This window comes from Salmo salar, chromosome 03 (assembly GCF_965601325.2).
Source record: "Salmo salar chromosome 03, fSalSal1, whole genome shotgun sequence".
Taxonomy (NCBI): Eukaryota; Metazoa; Chordata; class Actinopteri; order Salmoniformes; family Salmonidae; genus Salmo; species Salmo salar.
This window is the reverse complement of record NC_138293.1, coordinates 100,650,001-100,674,344: the sequence shown is the minus strand read 5'-3', so window position 1 is coordinate 100,674,344 and position 24,344 is coordinate 100,650,001. Positions and strand designations below refer to the sequence as shown.

Here is a 24,344-nt window from a genome sequence, read left to right as displayed (position 1 = left end):
GCGCCAGGCGCAAGCTCCAGGCACCAGGCGCCAAGCTCCAGGCGCCAGGCTCCAAGCTCCAGGCGCCAAGCTCCAAGCTCCAGGCTCCAGGCTCCAGGCTCCAGGCGCCAAGCTCCAGGCGCCAAGCTCCAGGCGCCAAGCGCCAAGCTCCAAGCACCAAGCTCTACCGACTGAGCCACACAGGACCTCATGATTATGATGATGATGATTATGACATTTGCATCTAGTATTTTTCTCAGGTCCATCTGTTATCTCTCTCTATCTCTGTTATGACACTCTGCCTTCTGGTCCTCTGTGACTAAGACAAGCTCTCACCCAGATAAAACTGAGAGTTTCTGGGTATCGTATGTGTGCTTGTGTGTGTTGTGTGTGTTTTATGTGTGCTTGTGTGTGTTGTGTGTGTGTGTGTGTTGTATGTGTGTGTTGTGTGTGTGTGGTGTATGTGTGTGTGTGTTGTGTGTGTGTTTAATGTGTCTGTGTCTCAGCAGCAATTAGATGTGCTTTAGACTGTTTGGTCGATCTCTGATAATCAATAACAACTGAAATGTCACAACATGGAAAGAGCATTCTGCTTCGGACAGAGTCATTAGACTGCTCCCCGGGACTGGTGTGTGTGTCTGTGTGTGTGTGTGTGTGTGTGTGTGTGTGTGTGTGTGTGTGTGTGTGTGTGTGTGTGTGTGTGTGTGTGTGTGTGTGTGTGTGTGTGTGTGTGAGCGTGTGCATTTGTGTCTGTCCCTGGTTGGTCCCAGTATTTCATTTCCAGTCCACTCATCTCCCTCAGACAGCCATTTGTAATAGAACTACACCCAGCTCTGCATGAATGACTCCAGATAGGGCTTTCATGAGAGCAATTAAGGGAGTGGACCAGAGTTAATGGAAATACTATCTATGTCACCTATCTCTATGTCAGGACTCCGCTAGAGTGTCTAAAATCATATAGGGGGGCAAAGGGTTGTTCATCTGTTTTTTTTTTGGGGGGGGGGGGGGGGTTGTTTCATTTGTTAAGTTTAGTAAATGAACTTTCAGCCTCCTTAGACACCAGATGCTTGCAATTATGAAGAGAGAAAAAAAAGACAGAAAAATTATAATCAGAATCATATTTGACGTCTCATACAGCCTCCCCCTGTTAGAGCTATCATCCTCTAGGGGATGGGGGGCACGGGGAAGAGGGAGTAAGGGGCACAGGGAAGAGGGAGAGGGTGTGGGGTGCACGGGGAAGAGGGAGAGGGTGTGGGGGGCACGGGGAAGAGGGAGAGGGTGTGGGGGGCACGAGGGAAGAGGGAGAGGGTGTGGGGGGCACGGGGAAGAGGGAGAGGGTGTAGGGGGCATGGGGAAGAGGGAGAGGCTGTAGGGGGCACGGGGAAGAGGGAGAGGGTGTAGGGGGCATGGGGAAGAGGGAGAGGGTGTAGGGGGCACGGGGAAGAGGGAGAGGGTGAAGGGGGCACCACGGAGAAGAGGGAGAGGGTGTGGGGGGGGGGGGGGGGCTCTCTCCAAATCCAAAGACAGCAGAGAGCTATAAGCACAGGGTGGAAGTTACCCTTTAAGCACAGATCTAGGATCAGATCCCCCTCCCCCAATCCAAACCCTAACCAATAGGAGGGTACACAACGGACCTTAGATCAGTGTCTGGAGGCAACTCCAACCCAAGCACTACAACCCCCAGAACCCCCCAGCCCAGACTGACAGTCATCTCACATGAGTCTGTGCAAGGTCAGGTGCAAGTCTTTGGGCATGCCCGATCACATGCTATGGGGGTGGCTTTCTCTGGTGGGGCAAGATCAGTATACACTGCTTCTATCCTCTATCCTGAAAACCCCATTACACATCATATACAGACACAGAGAGAGACAGTTAGAGAGAGAGACGGAGAGAGGAGAATTAGAGACAGAGAGAAAGAAAGAGAGAGAGGAAGAGAGAGAGGAGAAAGGAGGAGGATAAAGAGAGAGAGAGAGACAGGAGGAGGATAGAGAGACAGGAGGAGGATAGAGCGAGAGAGAGAGAGAGAAAGAGAGAGAGAGGAGGATAAAGAGAGAGAGAGACGGGAGGAGGATAGAGAGAGAGAGAGAAAGAGAGTGAGAGAGACAGGAGGATGATAGAGAGAGAGAGAGAAAGAGAGTGAGAGAGACAGGAGGAGGATAGAGAGAGAGAGAGAGAAAGAGAGTGAGAGAGACAGGAGGAGGATAGAGAAAGAGAGAGAGACAGGAGGAGGATAGAGAAAGAGAGAGACAGGAGGAGGATAAAGAAAGAGAGACAGGAGGAGGATAAAGAGAGAGACAAAGGGAACAAGAGGAGTGAGGTATACACAAATAAAGACAGAAAGAGAGAGCACGGTACAGATAAATAAAGAGAGAAGAGAGGGAAACTCACCCTCCGTAAGTGGGGATGTGAGGTGGGGGTGCGGCTGCTCTGAATGTGTTGTAGACCGTACGCCCTCGACCTCTTAGATGGGCCCCTCTGTAAGCCGCCACTGCTGCACTGGCTGCTGTGTAGGGGAAGCCCGGTACTGGAGACAGAAAGAGAGTACGGTAGAGAGAGAAGGGGTGAGAGAGAGAGAGAGAGAGAGAGCGAGAGAGAGATTATCATTTCACAGAGAAATGCTTCAGTGCTCTGTGTAAAAATTGCAGCAAGACAAATTGTAAATTCAGATGACATCGACTCAAGTCAAATATTAAAATACTAAAACTGCACAAAACAAACACTCACCCTATTCCCTACATAGTGCACTACTTTGACCAGAGCCCTATGGCACCCTATTCCCTACAGAGTGCACTACTTTTGACCAGGGCTTGTAGGGCACTATCTAGGGAATAGGGAGTCATTTTGGACACAGACAGTGAGTTAACAGGATTAGAGCGTGATATCTCCAGAATGGACCAGGCTGTTCTAAAGACATCAGGTATATTGACAGGAGAGTCACAAGGTAAACATCTTCCTATTGATTGTATTATGCATGGGCACAACAACAACAACAGACTATGATGACGGGTCAATGTTCTCATAGTCTGACAGGTAATATACACTACAGGCTTTGTGTGACCTTGGAAATGAAGAAAATGTTTCTGTGCTCTCAAGGATATCACACTCAAGCACTTAAACACTCCAAGTGGTCGAAACTTTCAACACTCCAAGTGGTCGAACGTTTCAACACTCCGAGTGCTCGAACCTTTCAACACTCCAAGTGGTCAAACTTTTTAACGCTCCATAAAGAGAAGTCCAAGTGGTCAGACCTTTCAACACTCCAAGTGCTCGAACCTTTTAACGCTCCATAAAGAGAAGTCCAAGTGGTCGGAACCTTTCAACACTCCAATTGGTCGAACCTTTCAACGCTCCAACTGATTGAACCTTTCAACTCTCAATCAAGAGAAGTCCAAGCGGTCGGAACCTTTCAACACTCCAAGTGGTCGTACCTTTCAACGCTTCATGAAGAGAAGTCCAAGTGGTCGAACCTTTCAACGCTCCATAAAGAGATGTCCAAGTTGTCAAACCTTTCAAACCTCCAAGTGGTCGAACCTTTCAATGCTCCATAAAGAGAAGTCCAAGTGGTCCAACCTTTCAACACTCCAAGTGGTCGTACCTTTCAACACTCCAAGTAGTTGAACCTTTCAACACTCCAAGTGGTCGAAACCTTTGAACTATCCAATTGGTCAAACCTTTCAATGCTCCATAAAGTGAAGTCCAAGTGTTCGAACCTTTCAACACTCCAAGTGGTCAGAACCTTTCAACACTCCAGGTGGTCAAACCTTTCAACACTCCAAGTGGTCGAACCTTTCACCACTCCAAGTAGTCGGGCCTTTCAACCCTCCAAGTGGTCGAAACCTTTGAACTATCCAATTGGTTGAGCCTTTCAATGCTCCATAAAGTGAAGTCCAAGTGTTCGAACCTTTCAACACTCCAAGTGGTCGAACCTTTCAACACTCCAAGTGGTCAAACCTTTCAACACTGATAGATAGATAGATAGATAGATAGATAGATAGATAGATAGATAGATAGATAGATAGATAGATAGATAGATAGATAGATAGATAGATAGATAGATAGATAGATAGATAGATAGATAGATAGATAGATAGATAGATAGATAGATAGATAGATAGATAGATAGATAGATAGATAGATAGATAGATAGATAGATAGATAGATAGATAGATAGATAGATAGATAGATAGATAGATAGATAGATAGATAGATAGATAGATAGATAGATAGATAGATAGATAGATAGATAGATAGATAGATAGATAGATAGATAGATAGATAGATAGATAGATAGATAGATAGATAGATAGATAGATAGATAGATAGATAGATAGATAGATAGATAGATAGATAGATAGATAGATAGATAGATAGATAGATAGATAGATAGATAGATAGATAAAGTAATTAGGGTTGTTATAGATTACAGGTAGGACAGTTAAAGTGATGGGGTTGTTGGAGATTACAGGTAGGAGAGTTAAAGTGATGAAGCTTGTTATAGATTACAGGTAGGAGATTTAAAGGGATGAGGGTTGTTATAGATTACAGCTAGGAGAGTTAAAGGGATGAGGGTTGTTATAGATTACAGCTAGGAGAGTTAAAGGGATGAGGGTTGTTATAGATTACAGCTAGGAGAGTTAAAGGGATGAGGGTTGTTATAGATTACAGCTAGGAGAGTTAAAGGGATGAGGGTTGTTATAGATTACAGGTAGGAGACTTAAAGGGATGAGGGTTGTTATAGATTACAGCTAGGAGAGTTAAAGGGATGAGGGTTGTTATAGATTACAGCTAGGAGAGTTGAAGGGATGAGGGTTGTTATAGATTACAGCTAGGAGAGTTAAAGGGATGAGGGTTGTTATAGATTACAGCTAGGAGAGTTAAAGGGATGAGGGTTGTTATAGACTACAGCTAGGAGAGTTAAAGGGATGAGGGTTGTTATAGATTACAGCTAGGAGAGTTAAAGGGATGAGGGTTGTTATAGATTACAGCTAGGAGAGTTAAAGGGATGAGGGTTGTTATAGATTACAGCTAGGAGAGTTAAAGGGATGAGGGTTGTTATAGATTACAGCTAGGAGAGTTAAAGGGATGAGGGTTGTTATAGATTACAGGTAGGAGACTTAAAGGGATGAGGGTTGTTATAGATTACAGCTAGGAGAGTTAAAGGGATGAGGGTTGTTATAGATTACAGCTAGGAGAGTTGAAGGGATGAGGGTTGTTATAGATTACAGCTAGGAGAGTTAACGGGATGAGGGTTGAGATTTACACACCTTACTCTGTGTATCTTAATCGGCATAAAGTCATAATTGATGTAAGCATACGCCCTTTAAAACACCTGGTTTTCTGAGTTTATCTTTCTAATTATTAGGACATGTAAACACTCTTTATATGCCCCAACTCAGAATCAAATAGGCTTCCCAAAAATGACATGGTCGCTGTGGTAGAATGTTTATTTTGATTGGCGATTTTTCTGCAAGTCCTAACAGGTAGCCTGATTTCAGATGTGTCCATGTAAACAGGATTATTAGGGAAATCGTTCTTCTTGTAAAGCATGTAAACATTTTAATCATACTTTTGTATTAACCTGACTGTGTAAACATTCTCAGCATGTCTAAACAACAGACTAGTGAGCAGACCCAACTCCCCACCACCTCAGAACAGTGTCCTGACACAATCAGCACGTCTTCATGATGCCCTCATTAATCACAGAAGAGAAGGGAGAGACAGGAGAACCTAAAGCAGGCCCAACACACACACACACACACACACACACACACACACACACACACACACACACACACACACACACACACACAGGTGCGCAGACACACACACACACACACACACACACACACACACACACACACACACACACACACACACACACACACACACACACACACACACACAGACACACAAAGCCTAATGGTGTTTGGGGGATTTGAAAGGTGAGACAAAGTGAATCGATACGGAGAATCTTGTAATTAAAAGAATGTTCACTGAATTAGGAAAATGAGTGTCTGGAGAAATGAAACATATTGATTTCAATTTACAAAATATAGTTCAGCCCCATGATGCCCTTGAAAAGACAGACAATTAGGTCTCTCTCTCTGTCTATCTATGTCTCTCTCTCTCTCTCTCGCTCTTTCTCTCTATCTATCTCTCTATCTATCTCTCTCTCTCTCTCTATGCCTATGTCCTTCTTCCTGACTTTGTTCAAATAATGATAAATCAGGATGATATTTTTCACCATAATGAGAGAGAGGGTAATGACAGGAGAGGACGGAGGGTCAGGAATGGTACAGCCAAGGTAAACACGCATGCATGCACACACACACATGCAAAAGAGAGATATATGGAAAAAGACAAAGAAAGACAAAGAAATCCTCTCTGAGTCTTAAAATGCTTGGTGTATGTGCGTGTGTGTGTGTGTGTGTGTGTGTGTGCGTGCGTGCGTGCGTGTGTGTGTGTAGGAGTATTTGTTGTTGCATCTGTGTGTCAGCATGACGTCTTCTATCCCTCTAATCTATAAATATCTATTTGTTACCACTGTCTTCTGATTCTTCTGTACTGCACTAAAGCATTGTTTCAATTAACCCAGGTTGGTGTGGCCTTGGTGGGCATTTCAACCCAGGTTGGTGTGGCCTTGGTGGGCATTTCAACCCATGTTGGTGTGGCCTTGGTAGGCATTTCAACCCAGGTTGGTGTGGCCTTGGTGGGCATTTCAACCCAGGTTGGTGTGGCCTTGGTGGGCATTTCAATCCATGTTGGTGTGGCCTTGGTGGGCATTTCAACCCATATTGGTGTGGCCTTGGTGTCATTCAACCCAGGTTGGTGTGGCCTTGGTGGGCATTTGATCCCAGGTTGGTGTGGCCTTGGTGGGCATTCAACCCAGGTAGTTCTGGCCTTCGTGGGCAGTCAACCTGGCTTGGTATGACCTTGGTTGGCATTCAACCCAGGTAGGTGTGGCCTTGGTGGGAATTCAACCCAGGTAGGTGTGGCCTTCGTGGGCATTCAACCCAGGTAGGTGTGGCCTTCGTGGGCATTCAACCCAGGTAGGTGTGGCCTTCGTGGGCATTCAACCCAGGTAGGTGTGGCCTTGGTGGGCACAGTTCAAATTGAGTTGGTCTGGCCTTAGTGTAGGAGCTGTATCTACTACGCTTTGTTTCGGGACAAACCGGATCACTCCAAAGCAGCAAAATGTTTACTTGCCGAAGACTATGGGCTTGAGGTGGCTTCCTTGATCACGCAGCTCGCCAGCCTATGTAAGAAACTAGTGAAAACGCAGAGTGGAATGCTTACATTTTCTACGCCGGTGGCTGGAGGGCATTTGCGCTTGTTGGATGCATCTCCGCCTTGTCGTTTGTCATTATCCGACTGGCCGGTGTTGCTTGGAGCTCCCCCATCTGAACGCGGTGTCGAAGGAGCACAGCAAGAAGAGCAAGACATTCAACGGTGGTTGCATGTCGCTGTCAGGGGTGTGTACGGGAGGCGAAGTCAGGTGCAGGAGATCAGAATGTGGTAAACAGGCGCATTTTAATTCCGGTCCAAAATGACAGCTCAAAGCAACATAAACGTGCCAAAAAACACGGAACTTGACAAAAGTATGGCGCCTGACAAAACCCACATAACAATAAACAATTACACACAAAGACATGGAGGGGTACAGAGGACTAAATACATGCAGTGTGATTATGGAATGAAAACCAGGTGTGAATGGAACAAGATAAAACAAATGGACATATGAGAAATGGAGCGGTGATGGCTAGAAAGCCGGTGACGTCGAACGCCGCCCGAACAAGGAGAGGAGCCGACTTCGGCGGAAGTCGTGACAGTCACGAGCCGTGGAAGCCGAAGACAGCGGCCTCCCACAAAGCAGTCTACACTCCCAACAAGAGGCCCGGAGCGGATACAAACAGCACAAAGTTTTGCCGTCTTGGAGCCTGATCTTCCTGCACCTTCGTCGCTTGGGGGGGCCTGTGTCTGCGGCCGCAGTGCTTACCATTTCAAAGTCAACGTCGGGGGTTTTAATGACATTATGAAGGGCAGCTCTGAACAGTTGAAACTGGATTTTAAAGAGCTGATTGACTCTCTGCTAGACACTAACAAAAGACACATCATATCTGGCCCTGTGCCCTCTCTGAATCGTGGCATTGAACGCTTTAGCAAGATTCTTTCTCTTCACAACTGGCTACATGATTATTGCAGCTCAATGGGTGTAACTTTTGTTGACAATTTTGATACCTTTTGGAAACAAAACACGTTTTATAAGGAGGATGGGATCCACCCAAAATCATTTGGGTTCCTGGATCCTTTCACAGCACTATAAGGCTGTGTTGAAACAATGACTTATCAATGACCCAAGCCCAGCTCAGCTAATCCCTACCATTGTGACGCAGGTTCCTGGATCCTTTCACAGCACTATAAGGCCGCATTGAGACAATGACTTATCAATGACCCAAGCCCAGCTCAGCTAATCGATACCATTGTCTCACTGAGTTGTCATGCTTCAGCAAATGGTCATTATACCAGGGGCGTTGGTAGACACAATGTAAGTAACCTAATTTATGTCCCTCTAACTGCCCCGAATGCCTCTGCTGATCCTACAGCTGTTGTATGCAGTAATCATGTGCCTATGAACCAGAAAAGCTGTCTGCCCGTCTGTCTCATCCTGACACGCTCATTACTATGGGACAGCTGGAGATCCAATTTGAATATTGAAACAATGTTGCAAATGTCAGAGAGACAGACAGCAAGGTTGATATAAATCTCAGCTGTTGAAAACTAAATGTTAGTTTTAAAGAAATGTGAGATAATGTCTAGATGCTTTTTATACTGGAGATCAAGTTTATAAATTGCCTGGCTGGGCTGATGAGATAGTGGATTGTGCAGTCAGATGGAACAGAGTATGTGGGCATTTTAACGTTATAGATTTAGCCAGTGGTAACTTGTGGAGTAGACACCGGCTGGAATGCATTTTTTTTAATCCAATCAGCTTTCAGGATTACCCGGTGTATAATTTACACCAATGACCTGACCACCCAGAGTACTGCTGAATCATGTGATGTGGATGTGGTTTGCTGAATCATGTGATGTGGTTCACTGAATCATGTGATGTGGATGTGGTTCAGTGAATCATGTGATGTGGATGTGGTTTGCTGAATCATGTGATGTGGTTCAGTGAATCATGTGATGTGGATGTGGTTCGCTGAATCATGTGATGTGGATGTGGATCAGTGAATCATGTGATGTGGATGTGGTTCGCTGAATCATGTGATGTGGATGTGGTTCAGTGAATCATGTGATGTGGATGTGGTTCCCTGAATCATGTGATGTGGATGTGGTTCAGTGAATCATGTGATGTGGATGTGGTTCAGTGAATCATGTGATGTGGATGAGGTTCCCTGAATCATGTGATGTGGATGTGGTTCAGTGAATCATGTGATGTGGATGTGGTTCCCTGAATCATGTGATGTGGATGAGGTTCCCTGAATCATGTGATGTGGATGTGGTTCCCTGAATCATGTGATGTGGATGAGGTTCCCTGAATCATGTGATGTGGATGTGGTTCAGTGAATCATGTGATGTGGATGTGGTTCACTGAATCATGTGATGTGGATGTGGTTCAGTGAATCATGTGATGTGGATGTGATTCCCTGAATCATGTGATGTGGATGAGGTTCCCTGAATCATGTGATGTGGATGTGGTTCCCTGAATCATGTGATGTGGATGTGGTTCAGTGAATCATGTGATGTGGATGTGGTTCCCTGAATCATGTGATGTGGATGAGGTTCCCTGAATCATGTGATGTGGATGTGGTTCCCTGAATCATGTGATGTGGATGTGGTTCAGAGAATCATGTGATGTGGATGTGGTTCGCTGAATCATGTGATGTGGTTCAGTGAATCATGTGATGTGGATGTGGTTCGCTGAATCATGTGAGGTGGATGTGGTTCAGTGAATCATGTGATGTGGATGTGGTTCGCTGAATCATGTGATGTGGATGAGGTTCAGTGAATCATGTGATGTGGATGTGGTTCCCTGAATCATGTGATGTGGATGTGGTTCGCTGAATCATGTGGATGTGGATGTGGTTCAGTGAATCATGTGATGTGGATGTGGTTCAGTGAATCATGTGATGTGGATGTGGTTCCCTGAATCATGTGATGTGGATGTGGTTCCCTGAATCATGTGATGTGGATGTGGTTCAGTGAATCATGTGATGTGGATGTGGTTCCCTGAATCATGTGATGTGGATGTGGTTCCCTGAATCATGTGATGTGGATGTGGTTCAGTGAATCATGTGAGGTGGATGTGGTTCCCTGAATCATGTGATGTGGATGAGGTTCCCTGAATCATGTGATGTGGATGTGGTTCCCTGAATCATGTGATGTGGATGTGGTTCAGAGAATCATGTGATGTGGATGTGGTTCACTGAATCATGTGATGTGGTTCAGTGAATCATGTGATGTGGATGTGGTTCGCTGAATCATGTGAGGTGGATGTGGTTCAGTGAATCATGTGATGTGGATGTGGTTCGCTGAATCATGTGATGTGGATGAGGTTCAGTGAATCATGTGATGTGGATGTGGTTCCTTGAATCATGTGATGTGGATGAGGTTCCCTGAATCATGTGATGTGGATGTGGTTCAGTGAATCATGTGATGTGGATGTGGTTCGCTGAATCATGTGATGTGGATGAGGTTCAGTGAATCATGTGATGTGGATGTGGTTCCCTGAATCATGTGATGTGGATGTGGTTAGCTGAATCATGTGATGTGGATGTGGTTCAGTGAATCATGTGATGTGGATGTGGTTCAGTGAATCATGTCATTTGGATGTGGTTCCCTGAATCATGTGATGTGGATGTGGTTCCCTGAATCATGTGATGTGGATGTGGTTCAGTGAATCATGTGATGTGGATGTGGTTCCCTGAATCATGTGATGTGGATGTGGTTCCCTGAATCATGTGATGTGGATGTGGTTCAGTGAATCATGTGAGGTGGATGTGGTTCCCTGAATCATGTGATGTGGATGAGGTTCCCTGAATCATGTGATGTGGATGTGGTTCCCTGAATCATGTGATGTGGATGTCTAAGACCTAAAGACTTGGAACACAGTTAATGACTAGGCTTCTGTCCTCTTACCTGCATAGAACTCTGGACTGTAGACTGCACCGACTACTGGGTTCAACTTCCACCCTGGAGACAGAGTGACAGAGAGAGAGAGAGAGAGAGAGACAGAGAGAGAAGGAGAGAGAGAGAAGGAGAGAGAGATTAAAAATAAAATTGAGCAACTGTTGCAGGATAGAACTTATCTTTCTTATCAAAATATTTTCTAGAAGATAAAGACAAAACATATAAGTGGACTTAAACCCCTCCCACAGAGGCCCAATGAGTCTTAACCCCCTCCCACAGAGGCCCAATGAGTCTTAACCCCCTCCCACAGAGGCCCAATGAGTCTTAACCCCCTCCCACAGAGGCCCAGTGAGTCTTAACCCCATCCCACAGAGGCCGAATGAGTCTTAACCCCCTCCCACAGAGGCCCAATGAGTCTTAACCCCCTCCCACAGAGGCCCAGTGAGTCTTAACCCCCTCCCACAGAGGCCCAATGAGTCTTAACCCCCTCCCACAGAGGCCCAATGAGTCTTAACCCCCTCCCACAGAGGCCCAGTGAGTCTTAACCCCCTCCCACAGAGGCCCAATGAGTCTTAACCCCCTCCCACAGAGGCCCAATGAGTCTTAACCCCCTCCCACAGAGGCCCAGTGAGTCTTAACCCCCTCCCACAGAGGCCCAATGAGTCTTAACCCCCTCCCACAGAGGCCCAGTGAGTCTTAACCCCCTCCCACAGAGGCCCAGTGAGTCTTAACCCCCTCCCACAGAGGCCCAATGAGTCTTAACCCCCTCCCACAGAGGCCCAGTGAGTCTTAACCCCCTCCCACAGAGGCCCAGTGAGTCTTAACCCCCTCCCACAGAGGCCCAGTGAGTCTTAACCCCCTCCCACAGAGGCCCAGTGAGTCTTAACCCCCTCCCACAGAGGCCCAGTGAGTCTTAACCCCCTCCCACAGAGGCCCAGTGAGTCTTAAACCCCATCCTACAGAGGCCCAGTGAGTCTTAAACCCCTCCCACAGAGGCCCAGTGAGTCTTAACCCCCTCCCACAGAGGCCCAGTGAGTCTTAACCCCCTCCCACAGAGGCCCAGTGAGTCTTAACCCCCTCCCACAGAGGCCCAGTGAGTCTTACCATTTGCATAAGGATTGACTGTCTTCTTATTGGTCATTACCCGTGCTGTTGCATTGTTGACCTATCACAGACAGGCTTGTATCAGTGCATTTCCAATAGCAGTCAGCCACATATTAAAACCCAACAGGATGTTGTGATCAATAAAGCAGCATGCTTCCATATCATAATTTGTACATCAATGTGTTCCAAAACGTTTTAAGTTGTCATGACAAACATCCATGTCAGTATTTAAACAGGTCATACATAAGTAGTAAAGACTTCATACAAAGCAAATTAAAAAATATTATATTTTCATATTGTAAAAGATTTCCAGCATGCTTAATCCAGTTATCTTCAAAAGGAAATGAAACGTAAAAGAAACAACACTGGACAAACAATCAAACAGCTGTGTTGTCATATGAAGGAGCATGCGGTGGAGAGGGGGAAGAACTATCAGGAGGGAAACAACTAACAAAGAACATGAAGGAGGAGGAGAAGGAGGAGGAGGAGGAGGACAGACATGTTTGGAGCATTCTGCAACATCCAGTCATCTTCCAGAGTAAGGAGAACCATCAGACAGACACAAAGCGACATTTAGCATTCACACTCCACCTCACCAAGCCTGGAGCGTCATCGCAACAACAATCAAGAGTCATCAACCAAATCAAAACAGAAATAAATACAGAAATAAAAAACTGATCAAATCAACCAATCAATGAATCAGTCAATCAATCAAGTCATTCCAGCTTGAATCACAGCTAACAGAAGGGAAAATTAAAAACAGGGTGCATTGTGGTCCAAAAACACAATCAACGGGTTCCACAGTCCCAGAGTAGAGGTGCAACGAGTCAGTGCATGTCTCAACCAATCAGATTGGGTCACGCATCACGCATCATCAGTCATCATCACGCTAGCAGCTGGACTGAGACACTGAGTGGTAAAACACGCCGTAACACGCAAGAGAAAACATATAATCATAACACAGCTTGAAGAAACACCCAACTCAACCACAAGCCAAAAGAAAGTCACGTGAATTTGAGCGTAGCGAGCGTTCGAGATAGAGTGTGTGAGAGAGAGAAAGAGAGAGAGAGAGAGAAAGATAGATAGAGAAAGATAAGAGAAAAATAGGGTAGAATAATACATTTGCAGAATGGCTCGCTTCACACTTACCATTCCCAGACCAGTTTTTGGCCCCGCCCACTTGTTTGTGTTTTGTTACCGTGGTAACAGAGTTGGGGGCGTATACGAGTGGAGCTACCATTGGGAAGATGGAGGAGGGGGGAGATGAGAGAGGAATATGCAACGTCTTACTCAAAAGGCCAAAGCAATGGCAGTCATACCCGCAATCACTATGCCAGCGTTTGCCAAACTCTGTCCTCTGGTCTCCAACAGGTACACGTTTTGGTCAGCTAAACAGCTGAGTCAAATTATAAAAGCTTGTTGGTGAGTTGATTATTTGAATCAGCTGTGTAGTGCTAGTGAAAAAAAAAAACATGCACCTCTTGGTGTCCCGAGGACCGAGTTTGGGAAACCCTGCACTATGCACTAAACTCTCTCTCTTTTAGCTCTCTCTGTAGTTCCAAAACATATTTTTATTCTTGGATTGTATTTTTGAGTTGCCAAGGAAACCAAATCAATGTTTCTAGAAAAGTGTTGGATGAGAATAAGTGGCAAATACTATCATTGTTCTCTTTAGCTTTTATATGTTTGACTTTTTCTCCACTGTTTATAGGGGACTGTAGTTTGTAACTTACAGGCCACCTTATATCCCTAACCCTGCAGTGAGGTCACTCACTACCCATGATCCTTCACTGCTTTGTTTACTTCCTGACTTTCCTGAGGAACTGGCTGTAAGCACCCTTTAACTTCAGAAAGACAAAACACAATACAGTTGTATTCGGAAGTTTACATACACCTTAGCCAAATACATTTAAACTCAGTTTCACAATTCCTGACATTCAATCCTAGTAAAAATTCCCTGTCTTAGGTCAGTTAGGATCACCACTTTATTTTAAGAATGTTAAATGTCAGCATAATAGTAGAGAGAATTATTTATTTAAGATTTATTTCTTTCATCACATTCCCAGTGGGTCAGAAGTTTATATACACTCAATTAGTATTTGGTAGCATTGCCTTTAAATTGTTTTACTTGGGTCAAACATTTCAGGTAGCCTTCCACAAGCTTCCCACAATAAGTTGGGTGAATTTTGGCCCATTCCCCCTGACAGAGCTGGTGTAACTGAGTCAGTTTGTAGGCCTCCTTGCTCACGCACGCTTTCTCAGTTCTGCCCACAAATTGTCTATAGGATTGAGGTCAGGGCTTTGTGATGGCCACTCCAATACCTTGACTTTGATGTCCTTAAGCCATTTTCCCACAACTTTGGAAGTATGCTTGGGGTCATTGTCCAATTGGAAGACCCATTTGCGACCAAGCTTTAACTTCCTGACTGAGATGTTGATTCAATATATCCACATAATTTTTCATCCTCAAGATGCCATCTATTTTCTGAAGTGCACCAGTCCCTCCTGCAGCAAAACACCCCCGTGTTGCTGCCACCCCTGTGCTTCATGGTTGGGATGGTGTTCTTCGGCTTGCAAGCGTCCCCTTTTTCCTCCAAACATAATGATGGTCATCATGGCCAAACAGTTCTATTTTTGTTTCATCAGACCAGAGGACATTTCTCCAAAAAGTATGATCTTTGTCCCCATGTGCAGTTGCAAACCATAATCTGGCTATTTTATGGCGGTTTTGGAGCAGGGGCTTCTTCCTTGCTGAGCGGCCTTTCAGGTTATGTCGATATAGGACTCGTTTTTACTGTGGATATATATACTTTTGTACCTGTTTCCTCCAGCATCTTCACAAGGTCCTTTGCTGTTGTTCTGGGATTGATTTGCACTTTTCGCACCAAAGTACGTTCATCTCTAGGAGACAGAACGCGTCTCCTTCCTGAGCGGTATGACGGCTGTGTGGTCCCATGGTGTTTATACTTGCGTACTATTGCTTGTACAGATGAACGTGGTACCTTCAGGCATTTGGAAATTGCTCCCAAGGATGAACCAGACTTGTGGAGGTCTACATTTGTTTTCTGAGGTCTTGGCTGATTTCTTTTGATTTTCCCATGATGTCAAGCAAAGAGGCACTGAGTTTGAAGGTAGGCCTTGAAATACATCCACAGGTACACCTCCAATTGACTCAAATTATGTCAATTAGCCTATTAGAAGCTTCTAAAGCCATAACATCATTTTTTGGAATTTTCCAAGCTGTTTAAAGGCACAGTCAGCTTAATGTATGTAAACTTCTGACCCACTGGAATTGTGATACAGTGAATTATAAGTGAAATAATATGTCTATAAACAATTGTTGGAACAATTACTTGTGTCATGCACAAAGTAGATGTCCTAACCGACTTGCCAAAACTATAGTTTGTTAACAAGACATTTGTGAAGGGGTTGAAAAACGAGTTTTAATGACTCCAACCTAAGAGTATGTAAACTTCCGACTTCAACTGTATGTACTTCACAACAAACTTCAACTGAAGATAACAAATGAGCTCTTTGAAAATAAATTAGGTCATGACAAAATGAAGCAAATCCTGGGAAATATACAACAGTAAACTTGTAGACGTATTAATGGGTATGAACAATAAACCAAAATGGGGCCTGTATGAGGAGAGTTCAGGGAGGGAGGTGATGACGCAGGTGGAGAGACAGGTGACGTGTGGGACAGGGTGGAATGGAGGGAGTGAAGCAGACTTTATGCACACACACATTCACACACACACTGACAAAGGGGAAGAGGAGGAGGTAAAGGAGGAAGAGGAGGAGGAAATGGAGGAAGTATTTGTAACATGCACCTCTATTTTACGGCCTTCTACGACCGTGCCGTGTAATTTTTCTCGCGCCCTGTCAGCGTCCGCACTATGCTCGAAAGTTACGAACCCAAAACCCTGCATGCAGGATGGAGAGGGAGAGAACAACATGCATGTTATTCATGTTATTATCATTATAATCATTATTCATATTATTACTGTCATTACTCAAAGTCCTCCAGTCATTACAGAAACAGCCTGGGCTGATGTTCAGTAGAATAAAAGGAGAAAAAAAAAAGAAATGTATTATAGGCCAGCTTTAGGCAGGAACCCCCTCTGCTTCAAAATGTTTTCCATATCTTCTATCCTCTAACACACCTCCTCAGCCCCACCTCTCACCCGCTTCCTCTAACACACATCTCTAACCTCTCGCTTCCTCTAACACATCTCTAACGTCTAGCCTCCTCTAACATATATCTCTAACCGCTCGCTTCCTCTAACACATCTCTAACCTCTAGCTTCCTCTAACACATCTCTAACCTCTAGCTTCCTCTAACACATCTCTAACTTCTAGCTTCCTCTAATACACACCTCTAACCTCTAGCTTCCTCTAACACATCTCTAACCTCTAGCTTCCTCTCACACCTCTCTAACCTCTAGCTTCCTCTAACACACATCTCTAACCTCTAGCTTCCTCTAACACATCTCTAACCTCTAGCTTCCTCTAACACACATCCCTAACCTCTAGCTTCCTCTAACACACATCCCTAACCTCTAGCTTCCTCTAACACACATCCCTAACCTCTAGCTTCCTCTAACACATCTCTAACCTCTAGCTTCCTCTAACACACACCTCTAACCTCTAGCTTCCTCTAAAACACATCTCTAACCTCTAGCTTCCTCTCACACCTCTCTAACCTCTAGCTTCCTCTAAAACACATCTCTAACCTCTAGCTTCCTCTCACACCTCTCTAACCTCTAGCTTCCTCTAAAATACATCTCTAACCTCTAGCTTCCTCTAACACATCTCCAACCTCTAGCATCCTCTAACACACATCTCTAATCTCTAGCTTCCTCTCACACCTCTCTAACCTCTAGCTTCCTCTAAAACACACCTCTAATCTCTAGCTTCCTCTAACACATCTCTAACCTCTAGCTTCCTCTAACACACACCTCTAACCTCTAGCTTCCTCTAAAACACATCTCTAACCTCGAGCTTCCTCTCACACCTCTCTAACCTCTAGCTTCCTCTCACACCTCTCTAACCTCTAGCTTCCTCTAACACACATCTCTAACCTCTAGCTTCCTTTAACACACATCCCTAACCTCTAGCTTCCTCTAACACATCTCTAGCTTCCTCTAACACACCTCTCTAACCTCTAGCTTCCTCTAACACATCTCTAACCTCTAGCTTACTCTAACACCTCTCTAACCTCTAGCTTCCTCTCACACCTCGCTAAACTCTAGCTTCCTCTAACATACATCTCTAACCTCTAGCTTCCTCTAACACACATCTCTAACCTCTAGCTTCCTCTAAAACACACCTCTAACCTCTAGCTTCCTCTAACACATCTCTAACCTCTAGCTTCCTCTAACACACACCTCTAACCTCTAGCTTCCTCTAAAACACATCTCTAACCTCTAGCTTCCTCTAACACCTACCATGCAGAAGAGAAACACAACGCATCACCTACCTTAGAGCCCCGCTCGTTAAAAATTATTTCAACGTCTAAGATTTTACCAAATTGCTGGAAGGAAAGACAGAAACAAAGCCAGAGTCAATGACATGCTTTAATGGATGATTTTTCAGTACTACAGCATATATAGTAGCATTTTACATTTGGAAATGATTCACTTATGGGGGATAAAATAAGTAATTGTAGTGTAATACTCACGCCAAACATTTGCCTGAGGTCTGGGTCCCTGAATCTGAAGGGTATGTTGGAGACATGGAGTCGCTTGGGTTGAGTCTTACTGTTAGAACTGTCAGACGACAGGCTCTGCTGCTGACTGTCTGTCTGAGACTCCTCCTCTGTCTGCTGGGGGGGAGGGAGGGAGGGAGGGAAGAGGGAGGGAGAGGGGAGGGAAGGGAAGGGAAGGGAGGGAGGGAGGGAGGGAGGGAGGGAGGGAGGGAGGGAGGGAGGGAGGGAGGGAGGGAGGGAGGGAGGGAGGGAAGAGAAAGGGGAGGGAAGGGAAGGGAAGGGAAGAGAAGGGGGGAGGGAAGGGAAGGGATGGGGAGGGAGGGAGGGAGGGAGGGAGGGAGGGAGGGAGGGAGGGAGGGAGGGAGGGAGGGAGGGAGGGAGGGGAGGGAGGGAGGGAGGGAGGGAAGGAGGGGAGGGAAGAGAAAGGGGAGGGATGGAGGGAGACAGAATTATACACACAAGAAAAACTAAACATAGAAACACATGTTGACCTCTAGTGTCATACTAGAACAGCTGATCTATACTAGAATGACACTAGAGGAGAACAGCTGATCTATACTAGAATGACACTAGAGGTGAACAGCTGATCTATACTAAAATAACACTAGAGGTGAACAGCTGATCTATACTAAAATAACACTAGAGGTGAACAGCTGATCTATGCTAGAATAACACTAGAGGAGAACAGCTGATCTATACTAAAATAACACTAGAGGTGAACAGCTGATCTATACCAGAATAACACTAGAGGTGAACAGCTGATCTATACTAGAATGACACTAGAGGTGAACAGCTGATCTATGCTAGAATGACTTAGAGGTGAACAGCTGATCTATATAGATGGCACTAGAGGTGAACAGCTGATCTATACTAGAATGACTATAGAGGTGAACAGCATGTCAAAAATGTTATAAATTGATTTGCATTTTAACGAGGGAGATAAGTATTTGACCCCCTCTCAATCAGAAAGATTTCTGGCTCCCAGGTGTCTTTTATACAGGTAACAAACTGAGATTAGGAGCACACTCTTAAAGGGAGTGCTCCTAATCTGTTTGTTACCTGTATAAAAGACACCTGCCCACAGAAGCAATCAATCAATCAGATTCCAAACTCTCCACCATGGCCAAGACCAAAGAGCTCTCCAAGGATGTCAGGGACAAGATTGTAGACCTACACAAGGCTGGATTGGGCTACAAGACTATCGCCAAGAAGCTTGGTGATAAGGTGACAACAGTTGGTGCGATTATTCGCAATTGGATGAAACACAAAAGAACTGTCAATCTCCCTCGGCCTTGGGCTCCATGCAAGGTCTCACCTCGTGGAGTTGCAATGATCATGAGAACGGTGAGGAATCAGCCCAGAACTACACAGGAGGATCTTGTCAATGATCTCAAGGCAGCTGGGACCATAGTCACCAAGAAAACAATTGGTAACACACTACGCCGTGAAGGACTGAAATCCTGCAGCGCCCGCAAGGTCCCCCTGCTCAAGAAAGCACATATACATGCCCTTCTGAAGTTTGCCAATGAACATCTGAATGATTCAGAGGACAACTGGGTGAAAGTGTTGTGGTCAGATGAGACCAAAATGGAGCTCTTTGGCATCAACTCAAATCGCCGTGTTTGGAGGAGGAGGAATGCTGCCTATGACCCCAAGAACACCATCCCCACCGTCAAACATGGAGGTGGAAACATTATGCTTTGGGGGTGTTTTTCTGCTAAGGGGACAGGACAACTTCACCGCATCAAAGGGACGATGGATGGGGCCATGTACTGTAAAATGGGTCGCGGATGGGTATTCCAGCATGACAATGACCCAAAACACATGGCCAAGGCAACAAAGGAGTGGCTCAAGAAGAAGCACATTAAGGTCCTGGAGTGGCCTAGCCAGTCCCATAGAAAATCTGTGGAGGGAGCTGAAGGTTCGAGTTGCCAAACGTCAGCCTCGAAAACTTAATGACTTGGAGAAGATCTGCAAAGAGGAGTGGGACAAAATCCCTCCTGAGATGTGTGCAAACCTGGTGGCCAACTACAAGAAACGTCTGACCTCTGTGATTGCCAACAAGGGTTTTGCCACCAAGTACAAAGTCATGTTTTGCAGAGGGGTCAAATACTTATTTCCCTCATTAAAATGCAAATAATTTAAAACATTTTTGACGTGTTTTTCTGGATTTTGTGGTTGTTATTCTGTGTCTCACTGTTCAAATAAACCTACCATTAAAATTATAGACTGATCATTTCTTTGTCAGTGGACAAACATACAAAATCAGCAGGGGATCAAATACTTTTTTCCCTCACTGTATATCATATAGAGACAGACCCAGTCCTCTACTGTCTATATATCCTATAGAGACAGACCCAGTCCTCTACTGTCTATATATCCTATAGAGACAGACCCAGTCCTCTACTGTCTATATATTCTATAGAGACAGACCCAGTCCTCTACTGTCTATATATCCTATAGAGACAGACCCAGTCCTCTACTGTCTATATATCCTATAGAGACAGACCCAGTCCTCTACTGTCTATATATCCTATAGAGACAGACCCAGTCCTCTACTGTCTATATATCCTATAGAGACATACCCAGTCCTCTACTGTCTATATATCCTATAGAGACAGACCCAGTCCTCAACTGTCTATATATCCTATAGAGACATACCCAGTCCTCTACTGTCTATATATCCTATAGAGACAGACCCAGTCCTCAACTGTCTATATATCCTATAGAGACAGACCCAGTCCTCAACTGTCTATATATCCTATAGAGACAGACCCAGTCCTCTACTGTCTGTATATCCTATAGAGACAGACCCAGTCCTCTACTGTCTATATATCCTATAGAGACAGACCCAGTCCTCTACTGTCTAAATATCCTATAGACACAGACCCTGTCCTCTAATGTCTATATATCCTATAGAGACAGACCCAGTCCTCTACTGTCTATATATCCTATAGAGACAGACCCAGTCCTCTACTGTCTGTATATTCTATAGAGACAGACCCAGTCCTCTACTGTCTATATAACCTATAGAGACAGACCCAGTCCTCTACTGTCTATATATTCTATAGATACAGACCCAGTCCTCTACTGTCTATATATCCTATAGAGACAGACCCAGTCCTCTACTGTCTATATATCCTATAGAGACAGACCCAGTCCTCTACTGTCTATATATCCTATAGAGACAGACCCAGTCCTCATCTGTCTATATATCCTATAGAGACAGACACAGTCCTCTACTGTCTATATATCCTATAGAGACAGACCCAGTCCTCTACTGTCTATATATCCTATAGAGACAGACCCAGTCCTCTACTGTCTATATATCCTATAGAGACAGACCCAGTCCTCTACTGTCTATATATCCTATAGAGACAGACCCAGTCCTCTACTGTCTATATATCCTATAGAGACAGACCCAGTCCTCTACTGTCTATATATCCTATAGAGACAGACCCAGTCCTCTACTGTCTATATATCCTATAGAGACAGACCCAGTCCTCTACTGTCTATATATCCTATAGAGACAGACCCAGTCCTCTACTGTCTATATATCCTATAGAGACAGACCCAGTCCTCTACTGTCTATATATCCTATAGAGACAGACCCAGTCCTCTACTGTCTGTATATCCTATAGAGACAGACCCAGTCCTCTACTGTCTATATATCCTATAGAGACAGACCCAGTCCTCTACTGTCTATATATCCTATAGAGACAGACCCAGTCCTCTACTGTCTATATATCCTATAGAGACAGACCCAGTCCTCTACTGTCTATATATCCTATAGAGACAGACCCAGTCCTCTACTGTCTATATATCCTATAGAGACAGACCCAGTCCTCTACTGTCTATATATCCTATAGAGACAGACCCAGTCCTCTACTGTCTATATATCCTATAGAGACAGAACCAGTCCTCTACTGTCTATATATCCTATAGAGACAGACCCAGTCCTCTACTGTCTATATATCCTATAGAGACAGACCCAGTCCTCTACTGTCTATATATCCTATAGAGACAGACCCAGTCCTCTACTGTCTATATATCCTATAGAGACAGACCCAGTCCTCTACTGTCTATATATCCTATAGAGACAGACCCAGTCCTCTACTGTCTGTATATCCTATAGAGACAGACCCAGTCCTCTACTGTCTATATATCCTATAGAGACAGACCCAGTCCTCTACTGTCTGTATATCCTATAGAGACAGACCCAGTCCTCTACTGTCTATATATCCTATAGAGACAGACCCAGTCCTCTACTGTCTATATATCCTATAGACACAGACCCAGTCCTCTACTGTCTATATATCCTATAGAGACAGACCCAGTCCTCTACTGTCTATATATCCTATAGAGACAGACCCAGTCCTCTACTGTCTATATATCCTATAGAGACAGACCCAGTCCTCTACTGTCTATATATCCTATAGAGACAGACCCAGTCCTCTACTGTCTATATATCCTATAGAGACAGACCCAGTCCTCTACTGTCTATATATCCTATAGAGACAGACCCAGTCCTCTACTGTCTATATATCCTATAGAGACAGACCCAGTCCTCTACTGTCTATATATCCTATAGAGACAGACCCAGTCCTCTACTGTCTATATATCCTATAGAGACAGACCCAGTCCTCTACTGTCTATATATCCTATAGAGACAGACCCAGTCCTCTAATGTCTATATATCCTATAGAGACAGACCCAGTCCTCTACTGTCTATATATCCTATAGAGACAGACCCAGTCCTCTACTGTCTATATATCCTATAGAGACAGACCCAGTCCTCTACTGTCTGTATATCCTATAGAGACAGACCCAGTCCTCTACTGTCTATATATCCTATAGAGACAGACCCAGTCCTCTACTGTCTATATAACCTATAGAGACAAACCCAGTCCTCAACTGTCTATATATCCTATAGAGACAGACCCAGTCCTCTACTGTCTATATATCCTATAGAGACAGACCCAGTCCTCTACTGTCTATATATCCTATAGAGACAGACCCAGTCCTCAACTGTCTATATATCCTATAGAGACAGACCCAGTCCTCTACTGTCTATATATCCTATAGAGACAGACCCAGTCCTCTACTGTCTATATATCCTATAGAGACAGACCCAGTCCTCTAATGTCTATATATCCTATAGAGACAGACCCAGTCCTCTACTGTCTATATATCCTATAGAGACAGACCCAGTCCCCTACTGTCTATATATCCTATAGAGACAGACCCAGTCCTCTACTGTCTATATATCCTATAGAGACAGACCCAGTCCTCTACTGTCTATATATTCTATAGAGACAGACCCAGTCCTCTACTGTCTATATATCCTATAGAGACAGACCCAGTCCTCTACTGTCTGTATATCCTATAGAGACAGACCCAGTCCTCTACTGTCTATATATCCTATAGAGACAGACCCAGTCCTCTCAGATGCTGAAACCAGAAGGAACAAATATATTTATTTTTATTTTACTTTCCGTCACCACACACACACACACACACACACACAGTACAGTTGGCTCCATGGTTAACCCAGTTACAGAAAGAGAATACTTTCCATTCCTCCCTCAAACAACTCTGGGCTGCTGGCCATCACAAAATACAGTCTGTGTGTATACAGGGGAGGAAGCATAAGGCTGACAGGCTGCTGTTACACACACACACATAAACACACACACACACACACACACACACACACACACACACACACACACACACACACACACACACACATAAACACACACACACACACACACACACACACACACACACACACACACACACACACACACACACACACACACACACACACACACACACACACACACACACACACACACATGCAGCAGCGTGTGCCATCTGTGGAACATTCATTGTACAGGCATCGGACGCCTACACTTCAAACCAAAACTATATATCTTGTCTTTTTCGACAGCATCAGAAGCTTCATCTAATAGTCAGAGGGGGAGAAGAGAGACGTGTTTTTGACATATTGCTGGAGAGAAGGAATGAAAGGAGAGAGAGAAACAGATACTGATGACTGGAGAGAACTAAGACTCTAGGGAGGGAGGGAGGGAGGGAAGGAGGGAGGGGCGGAGGGAGAGAGAGACGGAGAGAGAGAGAGAGAGAGAGAGGGAGAGAGAGAGAAATTTGATTCCTAACAATTATTGAATATCAGATCACTTTTATCCTCTACCCACCATAATTGATAAACCTGCTTTGCGTGTTTCCAAAAAGCCTTTGATTCAGTTTGTGTGGTGTAGGAGGAAAAACATATGATGTCATCAAATCAATGTACACAAATAACAAATATACAGTCAAAATGTGGAATGAACACACGCATGTATTTTCCCAAGGGTGCGGAGTGAAACAGGGGAACAACTTCAGTCTATTTAACATT

The 24,344-nt window shown here is 44.7% G+C and overlaps 1 protein-coding gene across 7 annotated transcripts in view; it reads right to left on the bottom strand.

Moving 5' to 3' along the window:
• The window catches only part of LOC106601965 (RNA binding protein fox-1 homolog 1), a 365,104-nt gene that overhangs the window by 29,770 nt on the left and 310,990 nt on the right, over positions 1-24,344 (bottom strand). For 6 of the 7 annotated variants that reach the window (XM_045715920.2, XM_045715918.2, XM_045715917.2 and 3 more), the window contains 6 exons: positions 17,900-18,043; positions 17,699-17,752; positions 16,050-16,142; positions 12,217-12,277; positions 11,122-11,175; positions 2,368-2,503 (listed from right to left, as the gene is read on the bottom strand). In XM_045715920.2, coding sequence (XP_045571876.1) covers positions 2,368-2,503; positions 11,122-11,175; positions 12,217-12,277; positions 16,050-16,142; positions 17,699-17,752; positions 17,900-18,043 — 542 coding nt within the window. The remainder of the gene's footprint in view (positions 1-2,367; positions 2,504-11,121; positions 11,176-12,216; positions 12,278-16,049; positions 16,143-17,698; positions 17,753-17,899; positions 18,044-24,344) is intronic. The other variant, XM_045715916.2, reaches the window with a different exon arrangement.